The 19912-nt window shown below is 43.8% G+C and overlaps 1 protein-coding gene across 2 annotated transcripts in view; it reads right to left on the reverse strand.

The window, feature by feature from the left end:
• LOC101675761 (amphiphysin) overlaps positions 1 to 6184 on the reverse strand; it is a 254072-nt gene extending 247888 nt beyond the window's left edge. For both annotated transcript variants that reach the window (XM_045089525.1, XM_045089524.1), the window contains exon 1: positions 5775 to 6184. In XM_045089525.1, the coding sequence (XP_044945460.1) occupies positions 5775 to 5843 (69 nt within the window). In that variant the 5' untranslated portion in view covers positions 5844 to 6184. The remainder of the gene's footprint in view (positions 1 to 5774) is intronic.
• Positions 6185 to 19912: the final 13728 nt, after the last annotated feature.

A 19912-nucleotide genomic window follows, 5' to 3' on the forward strand; every position in this document is an offset into this window, starting at 1 on the left:
TAACTCCAGGGAAAACAAAAAGCTGAATGAAAAACTTACTCCTCAGATAAGACTTCATAAAAATTGGAAACTTCAGTTTATCCAATGGCACCATTAAGAAAGGAAAAAGGTGGGGTGCCTGGGTGGCTCAGTGGGTTAAAACCTCTGCCTTTGGCTCAGGTCATGATCACAGGGTCCTGGGATCCAGCCCCGCATCGGGCTCTCTGCTCAGCCGGGAGCCTGCCTCCTCCTCTCTCTCTCTCTCTCTCTCTCTGCCTGCCTCTCTGCCTACTTGGAAACTCTGTCTGTCAAATAGAATCAATAAAATCTTTAAAAAAAAAAAAAAAAAAGGAAAGGAAAAAGGCAAACCACTTTCTGAAAGAAAATACCTGCAAAATGTCTTTTTGACAAGATTCATATCCTGAATATTTATTAAGAAAGTTCCTCAAATCAATAATAAAATGACAAGAAACCCAAATAAAAAACATGGGCCAAAGGCTTTAACAGAGTTCACAAAAGAAGATACCAAAGTTACCAATAAGTACATGGGAAGATGCTTATTAGGGAAATGACAGTAAAGGAATTTAATTAAAGAAATTTTAAAGACCAAAAAAAAAACAAAACAAAACAAAAAAACCCAAGAGATCTGGTGTGACAGAAATATTCTATAAGTTGTGCTGGGTGATAACCATGCAGATATATAGACACATAAAAATTCACAAAGTGGAACACTTAAGATTTGTATAACTTATTCAATAAAAATTATACTTCAATTTTTTAAAATATAATCCTCAGCAATCAATGGTTTTTGCCATAATATATGACAAGAGAATGCAGAAGTAAAGAGATGAATGTAAGACAACTAAATCTTTACCTATCTTCACCAAATATGAAAAAGTAAATCAAGAAATAGTTATATAAGCATATCTTATAGAGATGTTGTGGTTAGTAATAGCTTCCTCTGAGGAAACAAGACTGGAGGTTGAGGGCAGGGGAAGGGGGCCTGCTATTTTTCATAATAAGCCCTTTACATTACATTGTTTTATTATATTTGATTTTTAAATTGCATACATTAATTTGGTAGGAAATTTTTCCACAAATGTTAAAATATAAATTGTATGATTATTTATATAAACATGGGACAGACAAGGCCTTTTAAATAAGCTTCAGTAGATACGTGGTTTTAAGATTTTATTTATTTATTTGAGAGAGAGAGCAGGGTTGGGGGGAGCCGCACAGGGAGAGCAGAGGGGGACAGACTCCCCGCTGAGTGTGGTGCTGCAGTGGGGCTCAATCTCACCGCCCTGAGAACATGACCTGAGCCAGTCAGACGCTTGACTGAGCTACCTAGGCACCCCTCAACGGATCCTGTTTTGTCAGGGCAGCATGCACTCCCCCTCTGGGTTTTGACTTCCTGTCCTTCACCAGCAGTCCATTTGGTCCAGGGGGAAGTTCTCCATCCCGGCTTCAGCAGCGGTTTGCGACTCAGGCGACTCAATCCAACCCATGGTCCTGGTCCTTGGCCAGAGGGATTTTTTTCCTCCCAGAGAGAAGCACAAGGCCCCATTTAGGCCAATGAGAACCATACTGAGTTCTCCGTAAATGCTGAAGGAAAAACACGCTCTCCTCTAGAGCTGCTGACAACCATCTTACCCCCAAGAGAGATAAACTGGCCCCAAGAATGAAGCTGACAGAATGAAGAGCAGAGATGAAGGCATGTGAGCCCCAATGTCTGTGGTTAAACCCCAGGTTCCAACAGGTCTGAGGTTTGTCTACCCCAGCCATCTTCATTAATTATAAGAGGAAGTATCACATAATGGGTTCAAACATCACCCTTGCTACTTACTGTGTGATCCTGGGCATGTTACCTAACCCCTTCCTCATCTTTAAAATGGGGTAGTAATAGTACCTACCTCAATATGGGTGTAAGAACCCATATTCTCATATGCATACATTTATATATATACACACACAGGTGTAAGAGCATTTGTATTTTTTTTTTTTAAGATTTTATTTGTTTATTTGACAGAGAGAGATCACAAGTAGACGGAGAGGCAGGCAGAGAGAGAGAGAGAGAGAGAGGGAAGCAGGCTCCTGACGCGGGACTCGATCCCAGGACCCTGAGATCATGGCCCGAGCCCAAGGCAGCGGCCTAACCCACTGAGCCACCCAGGCGCCCAAGCATTTGTAGTTTAATACAATTATCTATTTATATGTTAAAAATCTCATTTAAAATTATACGTGCAAGAGCCTTATTTTTAATTTTAGTATTTAGTTTAAATTTTAGTAATTTAGTAATTATAGTCCCCTTTTTACTTAAATCAGCTTGAATTGAGTTTTCTGATATTTACAAGTGGCAGGGCCCTGATTAACTCAACACCCAAGAAAGAAGCCATACAAAACCAATTGATAGGGGCACCCAGGTGGCTCAGATGATTCAACGTCTGCCTTCAGCTCAGGTCATGATCCCAGGACCCTGGCATGGAGCCCCAGGTCGGGCTCCCAGCTCAGCAGGGAGACTGCTTCTCCCTCTGCCTCTGCCACTCTCTCCTGCTCATGCTCTCTCTCTCTCTCTCAAGTGATTAAAATCTTAAAAAAAAGAAATTGATAGGTTTAAGCAGATACACATGAAACATAAACATAATATAAACATAAACTATGGCAGAAAAAAATCAAAAAATTAAAAAGTAAACAAAAAAGAAACCATATTTGTAACCTTTAGTATAGTTTTCACCCTTACACAGAATAGGGTGGAAATGCTACATTAAATGGGCAAAAATATAAACACATAATTCACAAGTGGGAAAAAAAGGAATATAAAAATGTTTGGTTTTTAATAATCAAACAAATGAAATAAATGGGAACTCATTTTTTTCCAATGACATAGCTAAAGACCACTATGAATTTTATTATCCAATGTTGGCAAGTGTCTCATGAACCCCTGTTGAGAATGTTAATGGATACAACCATTCTGAAAAGCAATCCAGCTATAATAAAAACAAGCATACCTTTGACATTATACTTCTAGGAATTTATCTAAGGAAATACTTCAGAGTAGATGCAAACATTTTCCCTACTATGTGCAACCATTTTCCTTACAAGTTTTCCCATGGATTTGTATTTATATATACAGAAACATGGGAAACTGAATGTCCAAAAAATGGGAGATTCATTAAAATCCATGCATCGCAATACTGTTCAGTCATTTAAAATGTCGATGGAAAATATGTACATACTCAAGAATGTTCAAGATTATTATGAAATTAACAGGTTAAAAAACTAAAGATATGAGCCTGTTTTTGTTGTATAAATACATCTATGTACATATGGGAAAAGATCCACTAGAATACCCATCAAATGATAGTGAAATTTCTGGGTAGTAGAATTATGATAGTCCTGATTTGTTACTAGTTTTTTCCTTGCTTATATATTGTTACTCTTCTGCACTGAACTGTCACAGACCTTCAGTAAGAACAAAATGTATTTTAAATTCATAAAAAAAAAAAAAGTAAGACCGCCTCCTGAGAGTAGCTTCAGTCATGCATTTGGAGCTCAAAATGCACGCAGCTGTTAGGTGTAGCACAGACGATGAGAAAGTCATGGGCGTAACTCGCTTTTGAGCAAATTTGGTTGTAAAAATGAGCCAAGGTCTCCAGAACACAGGAGGCATACAGATATTGCAATGGAATATCTGTGCATCGGAGAAGAGGAACCGTCCAAAGATGTAAAAGGAAGGAATCACTGCAGGAGATGTCTATTGAATGCGACAGCAACTTACTGTGATTTCTACCCTCCAGTGGCTTCTGTTTGGGCTTGGCTGTGCGACCTCACCTGAATTCCCACATGCCCTTTTCCTTGTGCTGCACGGGCTCAGAAAAGGGGCAGAAGGTAACCACCGGTAGAACCCATATTAGCCTTTCGGTGTCTTTACCCCTAAACTTGGTGCAGCTGGCCCTCTTCATCAGCGACTTTCCCCAGGGAAGAAAATAGGATTCTTGAAGCTGGATGCAGATAAACCTCCCTTAGACCGCCACTCCCATGGAAAAGCAACCACCATCCTCAACTGTAATCATAATACACACCTGACCTTAATAATGACAAAGTGAGTTTTCAACAGTTCATAAGAAATTGAATGCTCTGTAAGACAGGTTACATTTGCATTCATTTTGGGCATATTAACAACTGGTGACCTAGATTAAGAAATAATTTAATATGTGAAAAGGCAGACTATTATCACTAAATTCCTTCACAGGTGGAAGGAAAGTAGATACAATGAAAAGCTTCCGACCAAAGATTCAAGTAATTACCTGGAAGGGAAGAGTGGGGAGGAATACCCACAAATGGGCAAAACAATATAAGGAAAAATGATGACAAAACCTGGCTGGGGTGCGGAAGGACCCTGGCTACTTCCTGAACAAGTAAGCAGGAACTGGAAGAGGGCAAGAAACCTTGCTAATTCAGCTACTGAAGGAGCGCAGAGGAGGCTCACGTTAGTTCAGGATGAGCTTGGGTAGATATTAAAAGAAATACAATCCTCTTACTGCACTGAGTGTGCATGTGTGGAGGGAGGGACTTGAGGCAGACACAGAGCCTCTGGGCCTGGGGATTGGCAAAGGATCAGTGCCCCCTTCTGCTTAGTTCCTCGACATCTGTGGCAACTGGGGAGCAGCCTGAATCAGGGTCTGAAAAGGGAAATTCACTGTCATTTTGAGCACGGCGGCAAATATGACTTCCAGGAAAACACTAGACACCCAGAATCCCAGAAACAGAAAATACTGCCACATGAAAGAGAACACTGTTCGGCTGATACAAACCAGGGGCTCAAAGAGCAGTGCTCATTTTCAAGTACAATGCTTAAGCTACCGTGTGAATGTCCTTTCACTGGAGACACAAATGAAGACCCAGTGCTGGCAAGGTCTTGATGACAAGCGCCCAATGTCTGGTACAAGACCTCAACTGCTCAGCGCTGTGCCTGGTGTAAACCTGGGATTCATTTGTGCCTAACTCTGGGAGAAAAAAATAAATTACTGAGGGATCAATCTGCCGAGGAGCCTGTAACACGCTAGGAAACCCAACCTGTACATGCAATACGGATCTTTTCTTTTTTAATGCAATAAAACGCCTTCCTCTGTGCACAAATGTGCAGAAAAGAACTGTAAGGTTGGGGTCATATTTATTTTTGACCTTCCAGAGGACACTGGCGTCAAAAGGGGCACCCACTGAGAGAGACCCAAAGAAGGACAACAGAAAATGGAAAGAAGTGTGTATCTAGATGTCTATTTGGAACTCCTGGATTCACTCGAGGCACCGTACTAAAGCCACTGGTTTTCCGTGATGATCCGTTTCGATCCATACAGCTTCTGAGAGTAGCTTCTGCGCTACCCCAGCAGTTTCTGCTGCGCCCGGGTCCCCAGGAAACCCCGCGGGGAGGACCGCTGCCGCAATCTCCCCGACCCGCGGGCCAGCCGGGGGCGAGGCGGCCGCGGGCAGGGAGATGCGCTGGGCTCCGGGGCAGACAGCCGGGGAGCCGCCGCACCTGCCACCGCTCGCGCCCGCGGCCGCCCGGGAGAGCCGCGGGCCGTGAGGGGGGCGAGCGTGCGGGGAGACTCGGACGGACCGCGCGCCCCGACGCTCCCGCCTCCCCGCCCTTGGCCGCCTCGCCGCAGCAGCAAAGGCGCCGCGCAGGGCGTCCCCGCGCCCCCGGCCCCGGCCCCCGGCTGGGCCTCCAGCGCGGCCCCAGCCCGCTCGGCCCTCGCCGCCGCGCCCCCGCCACCTGCCCAGCCGCCCGCTCTGACCTTTTCCTGCGCGCGGTTGAGTCGCTTCTGCACGTTCTTGGCGAAGATGCCCGTCTTGATGTCGGCCATGGCTGCGGGTCCAGGAGGCTGCGGGGAGCGGAGCGGGCGGCGGGCCGGCGGCGGCGAGGACCAGCGGGAGAAGAGGAGGAGGAGGAGGAGGGGGGGGGAGAGGGAGAGGAGGAGGAGGAGCGGGAGGGACGGCTAGGAGCGGCGGAGGAGCGCCAGGAGGAGTGAGGGAGGGGCTCAGCGCCGGGACCGGCTTAAAGCGACAGAGCGGAGGCGGGGCGCGCGGGGCCTGGAGGTGGGACCCGGCCGAGCAGCGAGAAGAGGAGAGGGAAGGAGCCCGAAGTCAAAATGCCCACTGCAGTGGAGGAGGAGGTGGGGAGGAGGAAGAGGACGACGCCAAGCAGCAGTTCCAGGGCCCTGAGGCAGCTCCGGAGCTCTATAAAGGCGGAGTTTGTGCTGGGGGAGACTGAGGGGCCCCTTTCTTTCCGGGTGGGGGAGGCGTGGGGGAGGGGAGTGGGAAGGGGAAAGCCAGGGTTGGAGGTGCTCTGGCTGGAGGGTGGATGGGCCGTCCAGAGAGTGCAGCCTTCCCGATATGCGTGTTCCAGAGCGGTGGGCCTCGCCCCTCCCCTCAGAAGGCTCACAGACCAAGGGAGGAAAGCGGGCTGGGAAACCAAGTCAGCTCAGGGGTTAGAGCAACGGTAGAGAGGGAAACCAGTGCGCACACTTGTTCAAACGTTAAGACAAGATTTGGGGTCGGAGGCAGGGAGGTTGCATGTTGAGAAGGGTCAGTCCCTTTAAGCAAAAGGTTGTGCTTTGGTGATCTGTGTAATTGCTGCCTGGAGCCTGTACCTTGGCACGGAGACTTCCCCAGAAGTGTTTCCTGGCAGAATTAGGTCCTTTACCGCCTCACTTGAACATTGCAAGACCCAGGTCTCTTAACCTGTTGCTTCTTGCAATCAAAGATTCACCCTCCCCGGCTCATTGATCATAAATAAGAATAATAGGGATACCTTTGCCGTATACGTCACCCAGAGCTCTTGAAGACCCTGACCAACAGCGAAACTACCCTTATTCAGTTCTCTCTGAGAGTATGAACCTGTAAGGCAGGTGGCCCAGCAAGCAGGTCAGAGGTCAAATCAGGCACCTGAATCCTGTAAGTCCAAATGAGTATCCCACTGCACCTGTGAAGCAGACTGTTCCCTGTGTTGCCCCCCGACACACCATGAACTACCCCTTGATACTCCTTGCGAAGTCCCCTCACCTTGATACTACAGTGGCACTATGACTGGTTTTTGCCAATAAGATACTGTGGAAGGACACTGGGCCAGTTGCAGCTTAAGCCTTGAGAAACCAGGAAGGCGTGGCACCCTGAGGGAACCTGTGCCACCAAGGAGAATGTTCAGCAACCCTGATATGAAAAGCCCCTTGGAGAGGCCACGGGGTAGCGGGGAAACCCCAGCAGACCCACTACCTCAATGTAGCCCTGCAAACAATCATCAGTAAGATGACCAGAAGAATCACCCAGCTGATCCCTTCACAGTGCAGATTGGTGAGTAAACAAAAAGAGGGGTTTTAAGCCTCTCACTTTTGCAGCTATGTATTACTGAAAGACCCAGTCTATTCACCTTCCTTAGGATGACTGTTTATCCCAGTTTGCCTGGGATAAGCCAGAAAGTCCTGGGTAAATCCAGAAGAGTCAGTCACCCTACTTCCAACATCCCAAGTAAACAGAAGTTTACTTCAGAGGGAAGTAAAGAGAATATTCCTCTCTTGGTCAACATTCCATAGAAAAGACTGCCCAGAAGCCAGGAATTGAATCAGTTTTCTAAAACAGTGGCCTTCAGAACCTCAGCTGTACCCTGAGTTCTTGCTGTGAGGATACAAGCCGTAGAATGCTGGAATACACCAGAATGTTCTGAAGCATATATGTCCATGGTCACTTTTGTACTATGAGTCCCAAAGCCTCCTCTGCTCCCATGCTGGGCCTGGTTAATCTTCCCTTGCAGACATCACTGGCCTTTTTCTACCAAGCAAGGGACAGAGTTCCAAGCAGTAGGTTTACTTTTCCTCTGCTTACTTAGGTCCCAAGCCATGAGTTCCCACGGCACCAGCCTTTGTCCCTCCTTGCCGTTATTCCCTCACCAATTTTTGGCACACAGCAAATGTCTTGAACTAAAATTGCAAATGGCGAGCTTTTCTCACCATTGAGATGCCCAAATCTAGGTCTGTAATGTGGGCGGAACTAGGAAGCTTGTCATTTCTTGATAATTCCATTTGGAAGACATGCTGAGCATGTTACCAAGTTGTTATGCGCCAATTTATCAAATCATTTCCCTCCAGCTGAGAGGTAAAATGGTATCCATTTTCATGTTGTCACATGGGTTATTCTAGCCAGCCTGGAAAACTGAGGAAGCACGTTGGCTGCTACTTAGTAGGTGCTTTGTAAATATTGTTGAAAAGAAATGCATGCATATATGAGACTAGATCTTGAGCATCCGTTCTTAGCTATTTATTCTCCTATTTCTGTAATAATGCTACTGGAGTGAGTGTAAGGGGGACCCCAACAACAATGATCTTTTTAAGTATTGTTCTGCCATGGAATAGAGGCTTTTTTCCTACCCAAATATGAAATCTTATGCAGGATCCAAATATAATAATCAGGTAGATCCCTCTCTGGTCATGGAAGGTAAGAGGTACCCAGAGCCCCCCATTAGGCTAGACTTTATTCCCTGCATCTGGCTCTAAGGAAGATCTTCAGCTCTGCGGACCTCCCTGCACTCAGCAGAAGTCCGTCTGCAGGACAAGTGATTTCAGAGGCACCTTCCACCTCCAGAGTTATAAGACCCCTACTTTTGTGTGCATTTTCTTCATCCCCAACACGACTGGGCCCACACGCCAACATTCCTTGCTTGCTTGATTATGTTTCTTCCTCCTAGTTCCTGCCCATTTTTCTCCCCAGTCAAGAAAAAAGGAGGTTCATGCCATTCTATGTAGATTCCACCATGAATTAGGAATAACCTCAATTTTTTTCCCCATGTTGAGGTCAGTCTTAGGTGTCAAGTTATATGTAACATTCATTCAGGTAAGTTTCACAGAAAGTATCCTGACTCCAACTCCAAATCTTCATCGAAGACAGGCAAAATTCCTGATTTATTTTTAGCTTCCAGTTTACCTCTTTTCCTCCTAAATTGCACTTCAGATTGGTTGACAAGTCAAAAATTAATTATGATAAATTTTGATAATTTGGAATAGGCCCAGAATTATTAGTGTTACCGCAGAACTCATTTTCCATATTTTTTAATGGCACAGAGATTTATCCTTGCCTATCTTGTAAGTCCAATTAGACCCTTAAGGAGACTTTTAAATCCATTTTTATATGTCTTGCTCTTTGCAAGCATTTATAAGAGTTGTGATACATGCCTACATATTCTAATTAGCCACAAAATCTTTGTGTTCCTATATCTAATGAAGGAGGCATTCATTTCCCTTCAACATTTAGTGGAGCCTAACTGGAATTTTGGCCCCAACCAAATCAGGAGTAGTTGTTATACTTCAGAGACTAAGAAGCAATTTTATTTTCTCACAAAGGTTAAACTAGCAGTGAAAGGAGGATGTCCTGTAAAATGATACATACTTTGACCAATTATCTTGTACATTTCAAGTGAAAACATTCAAATGTGGATTCATAATCAACTCCTCAAATTAGGCCAATTATTTACATTTTAGTGCCAATGCATTTTTACTAAATTTTGCTTCTTCTATTCCTAATATAACCAGGTCTAAAAATACAACCTCCTCACTACATTGATAATGCATCACTAATGCATCCCAAAATACTAAATAGGCGGGAAGAGCTTTGTTTTTCATACAGCCATTGGCCACTAAGAAAAACAATGACATTGTATTAAATTGCCTAATAACTGTAACGTGTTTTGACACCGTGTTTGATGCTTTTTTTTTTTTTGCAAAGTAGATGCAAAACAACTCCCATATCCCAAACAAATGGCTAGAACATCACTTAATCGCTTACAAGCCAATAGAGAGGTCAGAGACCAAAACAAAATGGAAATTCTAATTAGCTGCAACACTTTCTGAAGAAAGGGACAAATTCCTGCAAATATTTTAAGCTATTTTCTATCCACAAATAAGCTATAAAAATTCCATGTGCAGTGTGGGTATGAGCACATCTGTCTGGGTGACCAAGAGCCCCCTCCTAATAACTTCAAGAACTAGATTATTTTATCAGGAATTTTTCAGCTTGAACAACCTCAGCTTTGTAGCTGTGATGCACTTCAAAACCTCTTAACAAATACTTAGTTTTATCCTGTATTGGCAGAGACCTTTTTGGTTCAAGGAACTTCGTTTTGGTTAAATGTGCCCATATTTGTATTTTAGAATATAACTATCCAGATGTGCCTGCCTTTGTGTGGCCGCCCCGCCATCCTTACCTGGTTCTCTGTTATACTCCTGTCTCCAAGGTGGCTCGTAGAGCTGGGGCCACCATCACGTAGAGGTCCTACCTTGGATCATTATTGTTCTTGGATCCCTACATTGTCCACAATGTCTCTGCACTGTAAGACTGCACATCAGCCCAAACCTTTACCTAAGGGGTCCAATCCGAGGTCATGATATATTATGTGAAGGAAGCCTATCCTAGGGATCGTGTTCTCCCAAACATCTGCCTGCCTACTCCCTTGCATTAGAGTCTCTAGGGGCCGCGTGACCTTCTACCTGTTCTCATGTCTCAAAATCCCCTCACTCCATCTCTCTTCTGTAAAGGCCCCCAACATGTAGTTGTTCCAAGCCAAGGAATCAGGTAGGTTGGGTGGAGATGGTAGAAATAGTTCCTGTACATATTACTTTCAGTGTTATTGCTGTAGTTCAACATTATTGGGCTTAAACAGGCTTCAGTTAGTGAGTCTAAGACATAATACATAATGGGTTGAATTTAGTCTCTGCGATATTGTGATTTATAATAAGAAATATTATGTTTGGTTCTTGTCCCTGTTCCTGGCACAGACCTCCTAAAATCCTTGGAGTTTCTCAAGTAGTTAGAGCAAAAAAAGTTATCTGGTTATTCAAAAGCAAACCCCTTTAAACAACACTTGGATGTGTGTTAATGAGGCAGCTTTGGGAAAACTATGAGGATGAAGGCTGTTTGTCAAGATACCCGCGTGATTAGAGGATTAAAACGTTCTACCCCTCCCTCAGTCCCACAAACCCCCCTCCCCTCCTAGGAAGGGGAGATTGAGTTCAGTCACCTCTGGCCAGTGATTTAATCATTCATGTCTACGTCATGAAGCCTCCATAAAAACCCAGGACTAGATCCATAGAACTTCTGGGTTGTTGAACAGGTGGAGATGCTGCACACCCCTTCCCACATACTTTGCTCTATGCATTTCTTCCATCTGGCTGTTCCTGTGTTATATCCTTTTATAATAAACCAGCAATCTAGTAAATAAAATGTTCCTCCGAGTTCTGTGAGATGTTCTAGCAAATTGTTTGAATCCAAGGAGAGGGATGTGTGAACCTCTGGTTGATAATCAGTTGGTCAGAAGCACAGGTAACAATCTGGACTTGCAGTTGGTGTCTGAAAGGGGAAGGTAGTCCTTGTGGGACTGAACCCTTAATCTGGGAGATGTGATGCTAACTCTAGGTAGATGGTGTCAGGACTGCACTGAATTGTAGGACACCCAGCGGTATTGCAGAATTGCATGGCATGGAAACCCCTGAGCCTTCCCCCGATTGGGTGGCCAGAAGTATTGAGAGTAGAGAAAAAACATACTGGAGGCATTTTTTCTTTATAATTCTCACAAAAGATAAAGTCATAACCTCTGGGACCTATGAATATGACCTTACTTAGAAATAGGGTCTTTACAGTTGTAATTAACCTGTAAGTTGAGATGAGGTCCTACTGAGGTTAGTTGGACCTTCAGTCCAGTATAACTAGTATTTATGTTGCAGGGTTCCTGCCTCATGAAGTTGAAGAATGAATCTCATGGATAAAAGGGTAAAGCAAAGTGAAATTTATTAAAAAGAGAGAGCAGAAAAGAAGAGCTCTCTAAAGGGAAAGGGGTCCCAGATATGTTGCCACTGAGGACTTTTATGGTCAGTCTTTTATAGAAAACTGACCAAGGAACTATTTACTGAGTTCTTTGTAAATATCTTGTCTATAAGACTTAAGGCAAACAAGGTTGTTTATAAATGTTATGAAAAGTGCCTTATCTATATTTAGAACAAACAAGGTAGATCTGTTATGCTCCCTTCTCTCTGGTTAATATCTTGTCTGTAACATTATTCCACGCCTGGGATTTCTGGGCTTGCCTCCCTAAGCCCCCTACCTTTTCCTCCTGACCTAGTCTGCCTGTCCTGTACTCGTTTTTACAAATAAAGGATAAGTATTACAGACTCATACACTGACCTTGTGCAGGCAGATAGAGGGAAGACGGGAGCAGAGACTGAAACAATGCACCCACAAGCCAGGAACCCTGAGGACTGCCAGCAAACACAGAAGCCAGGAGACAGAGCATGGCCTGTTTACACCCTGGTTGTGGACATCTAGCCTCCAAACTGAGAGAACATATTTCTCTGCTTTTAAGGCCCACATTGGGTTATTTTGTTAGAGCAGGCCCCAGAAACAAAGACAGAATCCAGCCTCTCTCTTCCTAGCAGAGCAGATCTGAGAAAAAATTTTATCCCCTGTTAGGGTCCGTGATCAAAGGAATAAGACTGATACAAAGCGAAGGTCAAACAAAACTTTATTTTGTGCCAAGCATCAAGAATCAAACTGACCAGTCAGGGCTATCTCTTACGAAAAGGTGAGGATGATGTTCCCGACAAGGTAACTCCCAAGAAGGCCGCTCCGGACGAGGCTGCTCTAGATGAGGCCGCTCTGCAGATGAGGCCGCTCCATGATCGGAACCGCTCCCAAGAAGAGACCACTCCCAAGATGAGGCCGCTGCTCCATGAGGTTGCTCCCCAGACAGGGCCGCTCCCAAGAAGAGGCCATTCTGGACAAGACTGCTTCCCAGACGAGGCCGCTCCCGACGTCAAAGAGGCAACAATGACAGCGATGATGACAAGGAGGACAACCCGGATGACACAGACTCTGCTCCCCACAATACCACTCTGACAAGGCTGCCACCCAGAGGAAGCCACCGCTGCGGACAAGGCCGCTTGTGGCTCAGGCATTTTGCGGCAAGGCTGCTGGTGGCTAGGGGCCGTTGGCATCTCTGGGCCACTGGCATCTCGGGACTGCTGGCATCCAGGGGCTGCAGGCGTCAGGACCGCTGACCGCTGGGGTGGACTGCTGGTGTCTCGGCACCACTGACGTCTAGGGGCTGCAGGCGTGGGGACCGCTGACCACTGGACTGCTGGACCACTCTTATCTCGGGACCGCTGACCGCTGGGCCGCTGGACCACTGGAGTCTCAGGGCCGCAGGCGTCGAGGGACCGCTGACAGCTGGACCGCTGGTGTCTCAGGGCCGCTGGTGTCTGGGCAGCTCGGAAGGCTGCAGGTGGCTCGGGGCCACCGGAGGCGGGGCCTCAGGCGGCTTGAAGCTGCAGGTGGCTCGGGGCCACCGGAGGCGGGGCCTCAGGCGGCTTGAAGCTGCAGGTGGCTCGGGACCCCCGGTGGCTGGAAGCTGCAGGCAGCTGGAGGCTGCAGGCGCAGGGACCTCTGGTGGTGGGACCACTCGCCGCGGTTATAGCTCTTACGAGAGCTGTTATAGCTCCTCCACTCCGCCGACTCTTCGCTCCCATCGACTCTTCTGCTCCCGTCGCAGCTCTCCTCTTGCTCCCGTCCAGCTCTCCTCCTGCTCCCATGCAGCTCTCCTGCTCTGCTAGCCTCGCAGCAACCTTTATGCAGTTGGTTGAGTCCCACCCCTATACAGGTGGCCAATCGGATCTCAATCCACCCTAGTGGATATACACCGATTGGACATCTCCACCTGGCCTGCCCCACCCCTACATCGGGGTCCACAAGCAAGTTCCCCTGGGAGGGGCAGGCCCTTATACCCCCAGTCCAAATAACTGACAAACAGATTTCCAAAAACAAGATTTTCATTAGTTGGAACAGTCTGTGTTCATCTGTTGCTTTCTTCTGAAATAATGTATTTTTATAAGTGTATGATTTGTCCTTATTTTCCTTAGAGCATTGAGCTGTGAGAGGCGGGAGGAGGAAGCAAGGTTGGCAGAAGAGGAAGTCCAGTGGCCAGGTGAGCCTGACGAAAGCTTGACCAATCTGGGAGGGACTCTGTTGTGACCACTGCCCTTAGTCCCTATCTGTGTTTGAGGGCTAGGCCATTACAGCCCTGCGCACCGGTCCCTGGAGAAGGGTGGCCCTAGGAGGGGTTGAACTGGGACCAGGAATCTCTCTGCCCAGAGACTGGGCTCCCTCAGAGAGGGGCAGCCAGCCTTCTCGAAGGGGAATCTCGGCAGCAGACCCCTCTCCTGCTCTCTGTGCTTCAGGTGTAGAGTTCCTTGCACAGACAAGGTACATGTTCTTCAGTCTCTCCAAAATATTGCTTTCTGTTCCTTCACCTTCCCTGGGAGTTGGATGGCATCTTACTATCTTGGTCATCCTCCTAGGTACACAGATATTTACATTTAAACACAGCTCATTTGTCCCTGAGGAAGTTACAGTCCTCTCTGTTGTCAGGTTTCTCCACAATATAGCTACTATTTTCCCCCTTGTGATAAATAAGAAACTTGTAGGGAGACCATACAAGTGTCCTATCTATTGTAAAACTCTCCCTCCCTCAGGTTGGCATGCATGACAATTCTTGCCTAAATCTGTCTTTGCTATAGTGATTTTTCAAGGTGATTCTCTAATTGAATCAGTGTTACTGTGTTTATTAATCAGCATTCTACTCTGTGGAAGAGAGCTGTCCCTTTTCCCCCACATATTTATTAATTTATTATCTATGGTCACTATGGACCCATGGATTCGTGATTTATTCACTTTATTATTGTTCTTATTCACCTTCTGCCCAAATTATCCCAGACTTGGCCAGTGAAAGGTCTTCCACTTTTTCTTACATGGCCTCATCATTCTTTTTGCACGTCCTTCTTTCCTGGCACAATAAGATGTTTCATGCTCCTCTCATGTTTTTCCTGCTCCAGCCTCTGAGGAAGTCATTTCTCCATGAAATTCTGGTTCCTTTCTGTGGAGAATTGTATTTAAAAATGAATTTCTGGGCTCAGGCTCTGCTCATAACCCCTGAGTGTCTGAGTGTCATTGAAATAATAAATTTATACCAATACCCCTAATTTGGATCCAACCTAAGTCTTTGCTTGCCTCCCCCATTCCATATTTTTTATCTGTATCCCCTATCTTCCACATTGTTCTGGTTCCCCAAAACTTCACTAGAGTCCCTCATCTGCCGAATTCCACAATACCCACAAAATAATCCTCATATCACTACAATAATTAAACCTACTGAAAAGGGTCAAGATTTGTTTACCTTGTTTTTCTTTAGATCGAAGTCAAAGTGTTTTGTTCAGAACTTACTTGGGGTACTGGCATAAAGACAGACATACAGAAAAATAGAATAGAAGAAAGAGCCCAGAAATAAACCTTCACATGTATGGTCATATGATTTTCAAGATGAGTGACAAAGCCATACAATGAAGAAAGGACATTGTTTTCAACAAATGGTGCTGGGGAAACTGGGTATTGATATGCAAATAAATGAAGTTAGACTCCTACCTTGTACTATGTACCAAATGGACCAAAGGTCTAAATGCAAGACCTAAAACTAGAACACTTTTATAAGAAAATATAAGAAGAAAGTTTTATGATATTGAGTTTGGCAATGATTTCTTGGATATTTTGATAAAATCATGGATGACAAAATTAGGTAAATTGGACTACACAAAATTAAATGCTTTTGTGCATCAAAAGAAGCAAAAGAAACAACATAGTCAAAAGTAAACCATGGAATCAATGAAAATATTTGTTTACTATATATCTGATAAGGGATTAATGTCAAGAATATATAAAGAACTTTAAATTAAGAACAAAACCAAACAACCTGATTAAAAATGGACAAAGAACTTGAATAGACATTTCTCCAAAGAAGATATACCCATGGCCAATAAGCACATGAAAAGATGTTCAGTATCACTCATCATCAGGAAAATGTAAATCAAAACCACAATGAAATACCACTTTATACCCATTAGGATGGGTATACTATCAAAAATAGAAAATAATTGTTGGCAAGGATATGGAAAAATTGGAACCCTTGTGCACTGCTGGTGGGAATGTAAAATGATATAGCCTCTGTGGAAAACAATGGTACTTTGAAAAATTAATAATAGAATTATTATATGACCCAGCATTTCTGGGTCATATAATATATATATCCATTTCTGGATATATACCCCACCTCCAATTAAAGCAAGGTCTCTAAGAGATATTTGTACATCCATGTTCACGGCAGCATTATTCATAATAGACAAGAAGTAGAAGTGACTTGTGTCCATTGACTAATGGATAAACAGATACAGGGCATGCATACAACAAAGTTTGATTCAGACTTATAAAAAAAAGAAATACTGATACATGCTACAACATAGATAAGTCTTGAGGACATAATGCCAAGTCAAACAAGCTTTTCACAAAAAAACAAATACCATATGATTCCACTCATATGAAGTACCTAGAATAGTCAAATTTCATAGGGACAGAAAATAGAACAGTGGTGCCAGGGCACCTGGGTATCTCAGTGGATTAAGCATCCAACTCTTAATTTGGGCTCAGATCATGATCTTGAGTTGTGAGATCAAGTCCCATGTGGGGCTCTGCAGTGACCCTGCTTAAGATTCTCTCCCTCTTTCTCCCCTGCCATTCCCCCATTGACCACATGTTCACCAGCATGCTTTCTCTCTCTCTCTCTCTCTCTCTCTCTTAAAACAAACAAACAAACAAGAAAATAGAACAGTGGTATCTATAACTGGGGGCAGTGGGGATTTGCTGTTTAATGAAGGGAGTTCTGCAGGTGGATAGTGGTGATGATTGCCCAACACTATGGATGTACTTAATGCAACACAACTACACAGTTAAAAATGGTTAAAAGGATCAATTGTATGCTATGTATATGTTACCACAACGAAAAAAGGAAAACTCCCTCAGGCAAATCACTTTAGTCATTGGAAATTGTTAGGCTCATTTGTTACTGTTTTCATTTAGTTTGAGATTTTCTCTCATTCTTGTTAATATTATTAGATACTAGAACATTAATATGAATTCAGAGGTCAAAATTGTAGAGAAAGGTATACTCAGGGAAGGTCTCTCCTTTCCCTATCCCTACAACCCCTTCATTTCCATTGCTCTGTGTGGACAATTTCATTAGTTTTTGTGTTGTCATTCTTGTACTTATTTTTTCAAAATTACACAGATATAAGAGTGCCTGGGTGGTTCAGTTGTTTAAGCGTCTGCCTTCCGCTCATGTCATGATCTGGGGGTCCTAGGTTCAAGCTCTGCATCCGGCTCCCTGTTCAGCAGAGAGCCTGCTTCTGCCTCTCCTTCTGCCCCTGCTACCCCCCTGCTCGTGCTCTCTCTCTCAAATAAACAAATACTTTTAAGAATTATACAGTTTTAATACAAAATTAAAATGATAAATACACATATTTAATTTTCTTTTACTTCTTATAAAAAGAGGTAACATGCTACCTGTACTCTTTTGCATTTTTAACTTAAAATATATTCTCAAAATTATTGCTTTCCAATTCATAGACATTTTCTTCCCCTTTTTTACCAGTTTATATACTCCATAGTATGTATTTGCCACAGCTTATTTAACCAACAATTGTGGTCCTGATTTGTCTTGATGCTCAAATTATCCCAGATTTAGCCTGTGAAAGCAGTCTCCTATATTTGAGAATTTGAGTAATTTGCGATGTTTTGTCATTACAAATAGTGATGCAATGAATAACTTTGCATATATATTTTCATGTTGTTCAAAGTGTATCTTCAGGATGAATTCCTAGAAGGAAATCTAAAAGCCAAAGAATGCATACATATGTAGTTTTGTTCAGTATTGTCAAATTATTTTCCATGATATTGTACTTTTTTTCATTCCAGTCAGCAAGGTATAAAAGTGCCTGTCTCCCCACAGTCTTGCTAATTTACCAAGCCTTTGGGTTTTTGTCAGTCTGAAGGCTGAGGAAAAAACTGAAAGAACTGTAAAGCTGAAGCAAATGAAAGGAAGATTATTTCCCAAATATCTCTTTCAGTTTAAGACGAGAGATTATGAAATCTATGTCTCTAATTTCAGTATCTGGGTCATCTGCATCTATAGGTCTGATTCTACCAATGTGTTTTTTTCTAATCTAGATTAATAGATCATGCGTCTTATATGTTTTATATGTCTTTTATGAAAGACATTGCATATAAAAGAGTAGATATTGAAGCAAATAATCTTTTCCCCCAAATGGTATACCCTTTTCTGTTAGCCAGCTAAGGTAAAAGGCTGATTTCTTTGGTCATACTAGGAATTAAGTTGGATGGGGGATTAGTAGCAGTTTCTGATGCCTTCAGTTTACCTCTGGTCCTCTTGAGAATGAAGTCAGCCCCCTCTTCTCCTCTTGCAAGCGATTCACCAGAGTACTATAAGACCTTGAGATATCTCCTTGTTTTCATGCTTCTTATACTACTGACAAGACTGACCTTTTTGATTTCATCAAGAGTTGAGCCAGTGGTACTGGGGTTTAGATTTTAGTTATCGTCTAGTCTCAAGTGTTCTGAGGAGATATCATGTCCTTCCGGCCTGTGATACAGGCACCATGAGAGAAAGAGATATCTCTGTCTTAGTTTCATCACCAGCCACTACTAATTCAGGAAAAAGCCGATGAGATTTGTTAAGTGTGGAGGGCTAGCTTTACATGTGGGACTTGCACTGGTTTTCTATAGCTACTATAACAAATTACCATGGACTTGGTGACTTAAAACAACACAAGTGTATTATCTTATGGTTCTATAGATCAGGAGTCAGAGATTTCAATGCCCTAAGATCAAGGTGTCAGCTGGGTGCCTTCCTTTCTGGAGGCTCTAGAAGAGAATCTGATTCCTCGTCTTTTCCACCTTCTAGAATTCCATTCTTTGGTTTATGGCCTCTTTCTCCATTGCAAGAGTCAGCAATTTCAATCCCAATCCTTCTCTTCTCACATTGTCATCTGTCTTATTGTTGTTGTTGTTGTTTTTCTAGCTCCCTCTCTTACTTTTAAGGACACTTGTGATTACACTGAGTGCATTCAAATAATCCAGGGTAATCTCCCCATCTTGAAGTCAGCTGATTACTGACCTCAATTCCGTTGGCTGTCTTAACTCGCCTTTGCCGTGTAACCTGACATATTCACAGATTCTGGGGAATGGGATGTGGATGTCTTTGCAGAGCCATTAATTGCCAACCACAGGTCTTTTGCAGATTCCATTCTATCATGACAGTTAACATTAAACATTCAATTGATGTCTTATTGTGGAAAAGTCACTTTGACTGTGGCTGACCCAGTCCACGACCCATGCCACAGACTAGGTTTTCAGGGAACCAGACTAAGATGGAGTTCTGTATACAGAAAGTGCCCCTTGGGACCAATACCTATGAAAGGAAGTGTGTTCATTTCCTGGAGCTACCATTACAAATTTTCACAAACTGGGTTTAGAATTAAAATAATGGAAATTTATTTTCTCATATTTCTGGAGAGCAGAAGTCTGAAATCAAGGTGTTGGCAGGGCTGTGCTGCCACCTTAGTCACTCAAGGAGATTCTATTCCTTACCTCTTCCACCTTCTAGTGACAATCAACATTCTTTATCCTGTAGTTGTTCACTCCAGTCTCTGCCTCCAACTGCACATGGCCGTCTCCCTCTCTCATCTCTGCATGTTTCTCTCCTCTGTCTCTCCTATAAGGACACCATTCATTAGATTTAGAGCCCACCCAGATAATCTAGATGAACTCATCTTGAATCCTTACCTTAGTACATCTGCAAAGACCCTTTTTACAAATTCGTTAGCATTCAGAGGTTCTGGGGATCATGTAATGGACAGATCTTTGGGAAAGAAGTACGAATGAACACTGAAGGAAGTTGAGCTTCAATACATGTTCAAAGGCCTCAGCAAGCCACACAGAA

This window comes from Mustela putorius, unplaced genomic scaffold (assembly GCF_011764305.1).
Source record: "Mustela putorius furo isolate JIRA1106 unplaced genomic scaffold, ASM1176430v1.1 tig00003845_pilon_pilon_pilon, whole genome shotgun sequence".
Classification (NCBI taxonomy): Eukaryota; Metazoa; Chordata; class Mammalia; order Carnivora; family Mustelidae; genus Mustela; species Mustela putorius.